We start from the raw sequence: 14,091 nt of genomic DNA on the forward strand, positions 1-14,091 counted from the left end.
AGAATATTACAGCTCTGTAGGTACATACAATGCAAGTGAATGGTGACCAGAACTTTGAAGCTCCAAAAAGCACATAAAGGTAGCATAAAAGTAATCCATAAGACTCCAGTGGTTTAATCAATGTCTTCTGAAGTGATCCAGTCAGCTTTGGGTGAGAACATACCAAAATGTAACTCCTTTTTTACTGTATATCTTGCATTGCAGTCTCTAGCCACGATAATTATTTCTAGCTCGATTACACTTCCTAGTGCTTGACGCATGCAAGATGGGGCTAGGAAGTGTAATCCAACTTGAATCACCAAGGAGGCTGCTAATATGATTTATAATGAAAAATTAGTTATATTTTGGTCTGTTCTCACCTAAAACTGATTGGATTGCTTTTTGGAGCTTCAAAGTTTTGGTCACCATTCACTTGCATTGTATGGACCTACAGAGCTGAGATATTCTTCTAAAAATCTTAATTTGTGTTCAGCAGATAAAAGAAAGTAATCTGGGATGACGTGAGGACGAGTAAATGATGAGAGAATTTACATTTTTTGGGTGAACTGTTCATTCAAGAAAACTTTTAGATATATATTGTAAGCATATTGTCCCTAAGGGTTTGCTTAACTTAAAGGGAAAGTTCTCCCCAAAATGAAAATTCTCTCATTATTTACTCACCCTCATGCCATCCCAGGTGTGTATGACTTTCTTCACCAGAACACTTTTGAAGAAACATAGAAAACTATCTCAGCTCAGTAGGTCCTTAAAATGCAAGTTTGAAGCTTCAAAAAAGCATAAACTTCATTCATACGACTCCAGTGGTTAAATTAATGTCTTCTAAATCGTATCACGATTGCTTTTGATGTAAAAAAAGATAAATATTTAAGTAAAAAACGTTTTAACTCTAAACCATTGCTTTTGGTCAGCAGCCGTATATGCATTCAAGAGAGCGTTGTGTACACGTCTCTCGTGTGATGAATTCGCGTTGGCATGTTACGGGCGTAATCTTATGTTCTTCTTTCGGTTGAGACATCCAGGATAAGCACAGAAACACACCATTGTGAGTAAACAAACAGATCTAAACCAAAATCAACTAAGCTTCTGTACAGCATTCCTCCTTCTCACTTGTAAACAGCGCTGCTCTTCCGCATGTGCTTTTCTTGCGTGAACATGCCAACGCAATTACGTCACATGCGCATACTGCTGCCGACCAGAAGCAATGATTTAGAGTTAAAATAATTTCAATATTGATCTTTTTCGCACCAAAAGTGATCGTGTCACTTTAGAAGACATTCATTTAACCACTGGAGTCGTATGGATGACGTTTATGCTGACTGTCTGTGATTTTTGGAGCTTCAAAAGTCCTATCACCATCAACTTGCATTATAAGGACCTACTGAGCTAAAATATTGTACTAGTCATACACATCTGGGTTGGCATGAGTGAGTAAATGATGAGAATTTTAATTTTTGGGTGAACTAACCTTTTATTATTGCTCCCTCGCAATAAATTAACCATGGTATTACTTTAGTAAAATTGTAGCAAACATGACTTTAGCAACCATGGTAAATCTTCAGAGGTGGGTAGAGTAGCCAAAAACTGTACTCAAGTAAAAGTACAATTACTTTAAAAAAAATTACTCAAGTAGAAGTAAAAGTGCTAACATAATTACTTGAGTAAGAGTAAGAAAGTATCCAATTAAAAGAGTACTAAAATAGTAACTCGTTACTTTCACAAATGACATAATGGACATTAACTCCTCTACATTCCATTACATAATACACACTGAACATGTATTACAGAATTATTATTATTATTATAATTATTATTATTAATGGAAATTCTGTCATAATTCACTATCATGTTGTTCCAAACCCATATGACTTTCTTTCTTCCATGCAACACAATAAAGAGATTTTAGACAGAATGTTTGCGTGAGTCACTATTTACTTTCAGTGAATGTTTTTTCTCTCTCTATATTGTGAATGTGAATGGTGACTGAGACAGTCAGTCTCTAACATTCCGTCTAACATCTTTTGTGTTCCACAGAATTTAGAAGGGTGACATGGGTTTGGAACAACGTGAGAGTTGGGAAATGATGGCAGAATATAAAATTATGGCTGAGCTATTACTTTAAAGTGATAGTTCACCCAAAAAATTCTCTTATCATTTACTCACCCTCATGACTTCCTTTCTTCTGCAGAACATAAATTATGATTTTTAGAAGAATATTTCAGCTCTGTAAATCCATACAATGCAAGTGAATGGGTGCCAAAATGTTGATGCTCCAAAAAAGCACATGAAGGAATCATAAAAGTAATCCATAAGACTCCAGTAGTTAAATCCATATCTTCAGAAGTGATATGATAGGTGTGGCTGTGAAAAAGAACAATATTTAAGTAATTATTTTTTTGCTAGAAATTCTTCTCCCTGCCCAGTAGGGAGAACTATTCCTTTAAGGGCTCTTGTCAGATCTGGATGAATTTGTCAATAAGAAGAGAGGTTTGGAAACATTTCTAGTAATTAATATGGTGAAAACATGAACAATGTCCCACAGGGACATTATATATAATGCTGAAATATAAACCAAAGCAAAATCATGTTTTATTAATGCCTAGTTTCGCTATTTCATAGCTTTTAGTTGTTAGTTCAGTGTAGTGTGTTGAAATAATTTAGATAATTAGTTCTGTACATAGTACCGCCACTCCCTAAAATACGCAGCCTGCGAAGGGCACCACACGCAGAAATGCTGTCTGTCCGAGCTCTTGTTGTCAGTTACATGTTCGGCAGAGCAAAAGGCATTTACATGGATGTTTACATAGATTTATACTGTTAATCAGTCCGAAGTAGCTGTGATAGTTTCCAGTACACCCACGAGGGCGCGGGGTAAATGCGTAAATACCGCTCATGACATGCGGGACAAAGCACACTGATATACTGCTGCACTGATTAAAAAATTTACACTTAAAAACTGATGTCATAAGAGCCCAGTAACAAAATCTCCCTGAAAATGACCATCACCATGTCACAGAAAAGCCCGCGTTATCATTAGATCCAGAACTTACCTCAGAGTGCTGCCATAAGTTGGAGCTTCAATTTTAATCTTGAAATAACCGCTTGTCCTGGTGTAAAATGGTGTTGCATGATGAAACTATTATTTTTTCACTGTGCGGAGCGAAGAAAGTGTTTCACTTAGTTATAAAAGAATGATGCTGCAGCAGTGATGGACTCGGCTTGAGTGACAGTCTGTGACATCACAACGCGTGCAGCTGAACTTCTGCTGTCGTAAAAGTCCCATTCAATCATCATTTATATATATATATATATATATATATTTATTTTTTCTCTTTCAAAAAGTTTTTCGGTATCACTTTACAATAAGGGTCCATTTGTTAACATTAGTTAGTGCCTTAGGTATCATGAATAAACAATTAACAATTATTTTTTTTACATCATTTATTAATCTTTGTTAAAGTTAGTTAATTAAAATACATTTGTTCATTGTTAGTTAATGTTAGTTCATAGTGCATTAACTAATATTAACAAATACAACTTTGGATTTTAAAAATGTATTACTATATGTTGAACTTAACATTAACTAAGATTAATAAATGGTTAATAAGTATTGTTCATTGTTAATGTTAACTAATGTTAACAAATGGAACCTTATTGTAAAGTGTTACCGTTACTCAAATGTAGCACGTTACGACCCACCTCTGTCAATCTTATAGTATGGTTTTCAAATACCATGTTTAAACAATGGTTTCTGTAGTAAAACAAGGTTTAATTTTCATAACGGTTAAATGTTTGTTTTTTTCTCAGCGGTAACAATAGTTTAATTATGGTAGTAAAACCAGAGGAACCACAAAATTCACATTTTATTACAATTGTCCTGTATTATCACACTGGTTTCACTACGAGTATCACAGATAAAATTTGGTTACTACTAAAACCATGGTAAGTTTTGTGGCTATGGTTTTTATACAAATATCAATGTTCAGCTATGTTTACTGTACTAAAACCATATTTTTATCCTCCTTCTCTGTCCTCTTAAGGGGCTCCGTATGTTTCAAACCTGTTATTATTAAATAAAATGGTGACTGAGAATGTTAGTCCCTAATGTTCTGCCTGATCTCCTTTTGTGTTTCACAGAATATGATATCTGAGGTTCAGAAGAACAACACGAGGTTGTGTGTAGGCCTATATGATGACAGTATTTGAATTTTATGGATGAACTAAATTTTAAAATCTGTATAATTGACACTACCTTTAAATTAGCATGTAATTTGTTATTATACATCCATTTGTGAATACAACAGTGTAAAGGCATTTTTGTCTATAATCTTAAGTATTAAGATTTATATACTGTAGAAAAAGTTAACTCCAAAGAATTATGTATTTGTAAATGTATATTTTGTATAAATAAAAGAATGAGTATCTGAATGCGCTGTGTGTTTAATAATGAGTACAGGCACTGGCGGCCAAATGTTTGGAATAATGTACAGATTTCGCTGTTTCGGAAGGAAATTGGTACTTTAATTCACCAAAGTGGCATTCAACTGATCACAAAGTATAGTCAGGACATTACTGATGTAAAAAACAGCACCATCACTATTTGAAAAAAGTCATTTTTGATCAAATCTAGACAGCAGCCATCACTCCAACACCTTATCCTTGAGTAATCATGCTAAATTGATCATTTGCTACTAGAAAATCACTTGCCATTATATCAAACACAGCTGGAAGCTATTTGGTTCATTAAATGAAGCTTAACATTGTCTTTGTGTTTGTTTTTGAGTTGCTACAGTATGCAATAGACTGGCATGTCTTAAGGTCAATATTAGGTCAAAAATGGCAAAAAAGAAACAGCTTTCTCTAGAAACTCATCAGTCAATCATTGTTTTGGGGAATGAAGTCTATACAATGCTTGAAATTGCCAAAAAACTGAAGATTTCATACAAAGGTGTACACTACAGTCTTCAAAGACAAAGGACAACTGACTCTAACAAGGACAGAAAGAGATGTGGAAGACCAGATGTACAACTAAACAAGAGGATAAGTACATCAGAGTCTCTAGTTTGAGAAATAGACGCCTCACATGTCCTCAGCTGACAGCTTCATTGAATTCTACCCGCTCAACACCAGTTTCATGTACAACAGTAAAGAGAAGACTCAGGGGTGCAGGCCTTATGGGGAGAATTGCAAAGAAAAAGCCACTTTTGAAACAGAAAAACAAAAAGAAAAGGTTAGAGTGGGCAAAGAAACACAGACATTGGACAACAGATAATTGGAAAAGAGTGTTCTGGATCTTAACCCCATTGAGATTTTGTGGGATCAGCTAGACTGTAAGGTGCGTGAGAAGTGCCCGACAAGACAGCCACATCTATGGCAAGTGCTACAGGAAGTGTGGGGTGAAATGTCACCTGAGTATCTGGACAAACTGACAGCTAGAATGTCAAGGATCTGCAAAGCTGTCATTGCTGCACGTGGAGGATTTTGTGATGAGAACTCTTTGAAGTAGTTTAAGAAGTTCTGAACATTTTTTTCAAATTGTAATGGTAATTTTTCACGTTATTAATGTCCTGTCTATACATTGTGATCAGCTGAATGCCACTTTGGTGAATAAAAGTACCAATTTCTTTCCATAAGAGCAAAATCTGTACATTATTCCAAACTTTTGGCCTCCAGTGTATATAAGCTGATTTATTCATTTTTAAGTATTTGGGATTTTAAAAACAAAAGTAGAAAATGATTGCATAATGTCGTTTCACCCAACTGAAATCAACGTTGTTTCAACGTGAGGTAAGCAAACCAATTAGATCGATTTTATGTTTGTTTTCAATGGCGTGAACGACGTAAATACAATGTGACTTCGATGAGCAAAAAGATGCTGAATCAATGTTAGAGATCAACGTCGTTTGGATGTCGCGAGAGACACTGATTCTATGTTGCTTTGCTATCTGGGTATATTTAGCTATATTTGGCTATATAAATATGTAACTAGGCTAAAGGCTAATTATTTTACAAACAGTACAAATTATATTACAATTAAAACATTACAAATAACTATAAAGGCAACTACATTACTGTGGGTAAAACGAATAAATACATCAAGGAATTCTTAGTTTAATGAATCAATAAACTTTCAGTTGCACTCTGAATGCTTTTGCATAATTATTTTTTAGTCAACTGCAGTCAATTTTTCCCAAAACGACGCAATTTCGGCACAAATTTTCGTACACGACGACCTGTCTCGTGCACATTTGTGAAGTCGCGTTCACTGACGCAGCATTTCACTTTATTAATTATGAACATTTACGAACTGCCAAATGGCATGCATGTTGTTATTTTTATGATTTAAACTCATCTGAAACTTCCTGGAGCCTGTCTGACAAAACGTGTAAGAGCGAAGTGTTTTTAATTCGAAGCGATTATGCAATGTCATAATTGTGATGAATTGGTTAAAGATTTGTGATTCTTCATACAAGTTTGGCAGGTTTCAGTTTCGACTGGCTGTGAACTTGGTGCCTGCTTCCTAAAACTGATATATTCTTTAGAATAAATCAAGTAATCACTTCTCTCTTTCAAATAAACTGGGATTTTTGCAGCTTTTTGGTCTTGGTATTAAAGGTGTTTATGCTGTTTTACAGAGAACTGGAAAATGTGGTTGTAACCATGGGTGCTTTGAGAATCACTTGGAATGTCCTTTGAACACAGAGGTTTGGAATTCTTTCTTAATTCTGAGGTATGTCTAAGAAATAAGACTGCTCATTTCCTTTTTGTATATCTAAGAAATAAGACTGCTCATTTCCATAGCTGATTGCTGTGTGCATCTACAAAAAGCTATCAAACATTTCTACTGATGTTGACCAGAAATAAAAGTTAATTTAACACACATACAATAGTGAGAATTATTAATTATCAATTAATTGTATACAATTTTGAAAATGTGTTCAAAATGCTGACATATGCATTTAAAATCAGTTTTATCCTATTTTTAAGTCGTAAAGTTGCTGAAAGCTCCGTTAAACAGTGTTTGATATAGATATTCAAGAATGTGGGGCAGAAAGTCTGCTGCCCTCCTGAACTCCACAGCACCCCTCAGTTTTCCAGTGGAAATCTGTGATCAAATATGGTACTGCAGTTAGCCCTTGTTAGCCGCATTTCCACTATCGGGCCAAATGAGGGCATGCTTGTGCGTGCCAGGGCCAGTTCTTCCGGGGCTTCATCGCGCCTCCTCTAGGCTTTCTCGGGGCCAATGGCCCGCCGATTATCCTTGGGCCAAACAAGGCCAACCTGGGATTGAGGCAGGTTCAGTGTCGGAGTTTCCCCGAACTTCCCAGGTTGTGTATCCTGTGCAAAACGTTTCAGGTTTGGGGGAAAAAAAATCAGTTAGAATGCCCAGTGGACAAAGCAGTGCCCAAAGAAATTACTTTCCATGGTTACGTGAACTTTCATAGATGGTGTGCTGGGACATCGTCCTGCTGTTAGTGGAGAGACCACTCGGGACACCATGGCAGTTACAGTCAATGCTAACTTATCTTTCTGTTTACATTCTATATGAACTCGATATTCTAATTAACTAGATAACATGATACCTCAGCTTGAGCTTTCCTCTTATTTGTGAAATGGGTGGGGTGTGTTGCGTTGGCACTGCAGCAGCGTATTAAGGGCAGGTTTTTGGGCGACGCTGCGGAGTTATTTGCCCGATGGTGGGAGGGAACGCAGATACATTTTGGTCTTGCGTCTTGAGGTCTGAGGCTATTGGCACCAGCTGGCCAGTTGATAGCCCTGGCTCATACTTGACCAATAGTAAAAGACGAAACTCCGCCACTGAAATTGAACCAGCCTCAATCCCCGGTTGGCCTTTGCCATTGCCCGTTGGCCCTTAGAAAGCCACGAGGAGGCACGATGAAGCCCCGGAAGTGACAGTAGGAACAACTGGCCCTGGCATGCAATAGCACACCCTCATTTGGCCCGATAGTGGAAAAGTGGCTATTCTGTGGCTGTGCTGTTTGTGAGGTTTGATGAGGCATGCTGACTGCCCCCTGCTGACACGGCTCATAAAACATAAAGTTACATGCACTTCAAGCTTGCATTGCTCCGATGGTAGGAAAATAAGTACTTTTCTTATGGAATGTACGTACAAGTTAGGGGACATCATTAATTGCGTTATCTTTTATAAAATGAATCACACTAAATTAACACATTAAAACGAAACTCATGTGATGTGTAAAATTAACAACTTGCCCCAACCTGACGTTTATGAAATTTACCCTGGTCCTGAGAACACAGTTCAACTCAGTTAAAATGTATATTCATCAAATTGTTAAATCTGACCTTAATCTATCCCAGGGTGGTTTTATTGTGTTCACTAGCTACTACAAGAATAAGATTTTGGAATTTTAGTTTGAAGGACATAATTCATCAAATTTTATCCCTATTTAGGACCATTTTGAAGTAGCTTTTTCAGACAAAACCACTGATAGAGAAAACAAACATCTGATACTAGTGCAATGACACATTGACATGAGCAATAATATTTCATAAAGTCCAATTTAAATTTGCTCTTTACTCTTATCTGGCGTTGTCCTCAAAGAATCTGGTAGTTTGGCGGTTTGCCGTTGCCAAGAACATATCTACTGAAAGCCCTTTGTGCCAGAGCTTGAATGTAAACCATAAAAGCATGTGGGAGCTTGATAAAGTAAACCATTACTACAGTGTGCAATGTGGTATCCTAAATGCACTTTCAATGACACTCAAGCACGGCTGGTAATATGAACTGACAATCTCAACTTGGCTTTGCCTGTAGCAAACAACAGTATTATCCGCCACAAAAAAAGCTGTCTATATATCTCCCCTATTTAAACTCTTTCTTGTTTTCTCTGCAGAGTGGGTTTAAAGATTAAAATTGGCTCATTATTATAGTGCAGGATTGTTTTGACCATTATAAAAGCCAGCATTTGTGCCACATAGACTTTGTTCCAAAAGAAGGTATCGTAAAAGGCAGTATAATTATGTTTTTAATTATAAGACTCTTTTTTTTGGCCGAATTCATTAGCAGTATCGCATTTGTACTTTACATAGGAGACAATTCTATAATGCGTTGCAATGAGCTCAGTGAAAACAAATTCAAGATGGTTGATAAAGCGGAAAAATATATAGATTATAAATATACCTACAATTTATTCATACTCAAAAAAATAAGCCATTACCCTGAAGTCATTGCCAACATAATTAGATTAAATTAGGTCAAATCAATCTACTCAAGTAGCTTTAACTCAACTTTATTAGGTTAGTTAAACTCAATTTAATAATGTTTAATTTAATTAATTTTCTTATGTTGGTGAACGTAATTTATTTTATTGATCATTAGTATATTCATTAACAGGTGAGCAAGTGTTATGCATAAAATAACACTTAATTTCAACATTAGTTCTCCCCATCCAGTCCCATGCAAACATGCTGGGAAATGGAAATCCCCTGCCCAGTTTCGTCAATGCTAGGAAAAGTATTTATGTAGTCCCAACTCAATTTACATTTTACAAATTTAATTGGATAGAATGCAGTGAAATCAAACTTTGACAAAATGTTCTAGAATTGTGTATTAAGTAAACAGTATTAAGTAAACTGAACAACCTTCAAAAATCCCAAAACTATTTTACTATTTAAAATTTGTGTGTGCTATGTCAGGTTCTCCACCGGTGGGTTGTGACCCAAAAGTATTTCGCAAATCTTTTCTAAAAGCATTGCAGACAGCAAGAAACTTTTAAAATGTAGGAGAAAATGCTCCCCATATCTTTTGTTGTTGACAGCAAAGGCCGTTTGCCCGAAGAAACTGCAATTTCATCAGTAAATTAGAAGCTAGCCACATTTTGTATTATTTTCTACGAAGATACGCACACACCACCAGCGCTCAGCGTCACAAATCTGAAGTGCCACAGAGCGCAACTTGCAAAGTTTGTATTAAATTCGACCAAATCATTATCAAAGGACAAAAATGATTTAATCTAGCCATCAATTGATGACATATTGTGTATATGTATCTTTCATATAGCCTACACAATGTATTTACAGTTACATGTATGTCGTTTTGTGGTTTGATAGCTTGAATGAAAGACCTATTCAAGGCTACATTCAGGGAAATTGCATAATAAACGTCGCCATTTCTAAACGTTCAGTTTACACAGTTACACCAGTTTCATACACTAACCTGCAAACTCATCAGCATCACTTTGTTCATTCTTGAAGTACAAAAACCTTCGTAACTTTGGACTGCCATCAGCTTCGCCGCATCAGCTCGTCCCTGTTTGTGTGTGATCGTGACCGTGACCTGCTTCAGTAAATGTTACATCACCCTCTTTTACAGTCTATTACACCAGACTGTTAAACAGAGACCAAATGAGTGAATTGGAAAGCACACAAATTAAGCTTGAAATTTAAATGTCGGCTAATTTTAATATATTGATGCCTCAAAAATATATAGATAAAATGATGTGCCGATCAATAATCAATCCCTATTGTCAACTGTTCATGCTGTAAAAGTTGTTTGAGAGGTTTAGCTGTAAACTTTGTTTCAAAGGCAACTGAAAGTACATTTTCTGCCATGAATGTTGAAACACAATCACTTTTAATTCTTATTAGGGAGGGACAGTCAAATCCTTAAGCTGGGACGTTCCTATTATAACAGCAGATGTCTGTTAGTATGTCTCATGTTGAGATGAAAATGTGTTTAGAGTCTCCTGTAATTGTGAGAACTGAGAACAAAACTATAAATAATGATTTAATAGAATTAAATAAAGGGTCTAAACACAGTCTCATAACGACTCGTATGAGATAGTGAAATTGTAATATCTCACAGGGGTTGGCTTTTATTCCAATAGAGACCAAGCAATCAACAAACTGACTTTACATTTTATTTAGCCTCCTGTCCAACACTTTATTTAAAGGAAACATTTGTGAACACATTTTTTACTCATTCCATATTCATCAGTGCAATATTCCCTTGTCTTGTTCCAAACCCTGATGTTTTTCTTCTTCTGTGATACAAAAAAAGCTATTTTCCTTTTAAAATCATAGTCAGGTTTAGTGTTTGGGTGAGGGGTTAGTCTTTATGGTTAGGTTAAACGTAATAATGGGAGTTAAAGTTGTGTTTTTGTAAGTATTTTCTTATGATTTCACCATCTCCTAATATAACGGGTTGTAAAAACACTGAAACATGTACGTTCTCATTTAGTTCTTTAATATGATTGGTCATTTTGAAAGTTGTGACAGTGAAAATAAATCAATTTGAATTTTGATTTTAATGAGATTTTGGCTGAGCATGTTTGTTTTTGTTTATGAGCGTTTAGCTGTCTGAGTGCTCTGTTGCCGATGGCTGACAGTCATGCAATGCAGACTCTGCTAGAGCTCCAGAGTGCACTAAATCAAACAGAACATTTATTCAGAGTAAGTCACACATATATTTTATTCTATTACTTCAGATATGAGACTATGAGGATTGTCCTTATTTTTCATTCATAAAAGTCAGTTACCTGAATTTTGTCCATGGTTGTCATATACCCACACTTGCTTAAAAACATCACAATCCTAATTCCTGAATATTATGTCATGACTGAATAAATATTAAAATACTACAAATTTGGACTAAAAATATCTCCACTGGCTGGTAAATGTTCAGATTTCACTCACCAGTGATTATACTGGCGAAGAAGTTCAACACCTAGACCATTTCGCTGCATGTTGATAGTAAAAATGTAGTTTGACTCGTTCATTTGCCACTGAATAATGTCTCTTTTAATATACACTAATGAGCCAAAACATTATGACCACCTGCCTAATATGCTGTTGGTCCTCCGTTTGCCACCAAAACAGCTCTGACCCGTTGAGGCATGGACTCTACAAGACCCCTGAAGGTGTCCTGTGGTATCTGGCACCAAGACATTAGCAGCAGATCCTTCAAGTCCTGTAAGTTTCTGGGTGAAGCCGCCATGGATCAGACTAGGTCCAGCACATCCCACAGAAGCTCAATCGGATTGAGATCTGGGGAATTTGTAGGCCAGGGCAACACCTTGAACTCTTCATAATGTTCCTCAAACCACTCCCGAACAATGTGTGAAGTGTTGACGGGTGCATTATCCTGCTGAAAGAGGCCACTGCCATCAGGGAATACCAGCGCCATGAAGGGGTGTACCTGGTCTGCAACAATGTTTAGGTAGGTGACACATGTCAAAATGACGTTGCCCAGAGCATCACACTCCCTCCACCGGCTTGTCGTCTTCCCATAGTGCATCCTGGTGCCATCACTTCCCCAGGTAAACGGCACACATGTACACGGCTGTCCACGTGAGGTAAAAGAAAACAGGTCTCATCGGACCAGACGAACTTCTTCCACTACTCCAAGTTCCAGTTCCGAAGCTCGCATGCCCATTGTAGGTGCATTCAATGGTGGACAGGGGCAATCTGACCAGTTTGCAGCCCCATACGCAGCAGGGTGCGATGCACTGTGTTGTGACACATTCCTCCCGTAACCATCATTACAATTTTCTGTGACTTGTGCTACAGTAGACCTTGTGTTGGTTTGAACCAGATGGGATAGACTTTGTTGCCGTCGTGCATCGATGAGCATTATGCGTCCAACACCTTGTCGCTGGTTTACGGTTTGTCCCTCCTCGGACCACTGATCTCTGAGAGCACCCCACAAGCCTTGCCATTTCAGAGTTGCTCTGACCCAGTCATCTGGTCATAACAATTTGGCCCTTGTCAAAGTTGCTCAGGTCTTTCTTTACTCCTGCCTTCAACATGTTGACTACAAGAACTGATTGTTCACTCACCATCTAATCTTGACATGTGGCCTTGTAAGGAGATGATCAACATTATTCACTTCACCTGTGAGTGGTGTAATGTTTTGGCTCATCAGTGTGTATATTGTTTTAAATGTCCCTTTCTGTTCTTTACTGTCAGTTGTTGATTATAAACACCAAAAAGAAACATTTAATTCTAATCACACATACAGTACCATGGATATGGTAAAGAAGCCATTCGACTCCACTCTCATTAATATGCGCTCAGTAAAAACACTTATTAGGAGACAGATGCTGAAATGCCGCTACTCTTAAAGAGACAGTACCGTTTTAGTACTTGTTTTACATATCAATGTAAATACTTGTAAATAGTACAAATTATACTAATTATAAATAAGATAGATTACAAGGATTTGTACATTTTTAAAAAGCTAAAATGTGAAAATCATGAAAAACGAATGCTAAAATAAAAATGGTTAAATTTTTATTTTCATATTGTACCTTGTTGGAAGGTCCCCTGTATGATTAACAGCATTAGCTGAGAGAGAATTTCTTACATATGTAATGCAAATACACATAACTGAAATATAGCCTTATGAACTGGAATCGAATCGAAATCAGAATTAAATTAAGAGCTTGGGAATCAGAATGGAATCAAATCGGGAACTATGCATCGATACCCAGCCCTATTCCAGAAACCTGTTTGAAAACAATGGTTATTTTAACAGTTCTGTTTGGTGTCGCAGAAATGACAAGTCAGTCAGGCAGTAATTTGACACATTTTTGTATGTGACTTGTATATTTTTTAGGACTAGAATTCCTAATACTAAGAAACGTCATTTAATTGAGCAGTAGGTTAACATTTCATTTTTCATTTTTTTTTTTTCCAGAGGTCTGATGCCCGAATGTACACACCAAATATTGACAATATGACTGTAAGTTCATTTAATAACTATTAAAAACATAATAAAATTATTTTTGTCATCTGTAATCAGCAATTTATACAAAACCAAAAAAAATTATAAACAATATCTTGGCTAACACTAATTATTAGCACTGTGTAAAAATTAATTCAGTGCTAACTCTAGGTTTGTCTGCAGGGATGCACTAATAAGTTTATTGACTGTTATCTGTTGGAGATGGATGTTCTCCTGCATGAAGAAAACGTTAACGATCAATACAAGATAGGACTTTATTTAACCAAATATTCCGAATATGTAAGTTAAAGTAATATCACAATATGTGTATGTGATAACATATAATGTGTAGACATTAATTAATGTTTTTTTTTAATTTGGATTGCTTC

At 36.4% G+C, this 14,091-nt stretch overlaps 1 protein-coding gene across 1 annotated transcript in view; it reads left to right on the forward strand.

The window, feature by feature from the left end:
• Positions 1 to 14,091, forward strand: part of il15 (interleukin 15) — a 29,805-nt gene that overhangs the window by 12,989 nt on the left and 2,725 nt on the right. Inside the window, exons 2-5 of the mRNA XM_051703536.1 lie at positions 6,633 to 6,727; positions 11,334 to 11,430; positions 13,676 to 13,720; positions 13,886 to 14,002. Of these exons, the coding sequence (XP_051559496.1) occupies positions 6,633 to 6,727; positions 11,334 to 11,430; positions 13,676 to 13,720; positions 13,886 to 14,002 (354 nt within the window). The remainder of the gene's footprint in view (positions 1 to 6,632; positions 6,728 to 11,333; positions 11,431 to 13,675; positions 13,721 to 13,885; positions 14,003 to 14,091) is intronic.

Source organism: Myxocyprinus asiaticus, chromosome 7 (genome assembly GCF_019703515.2).
Source record: "Myxocyprinus asiaticus isolate MX2 ecotype Aquarium Trade chromosome 7, UBuf_Myxa_2, whole genome shotgun sequence".
NCBI classification, from domain to species: domain Eukaryota; kingdom Metazoa; phylum Chordata; class Actinopteri; order Cypriniformes; family Catostomidae; genus Myxocyprinus; species Myxocyprinus asiaticus.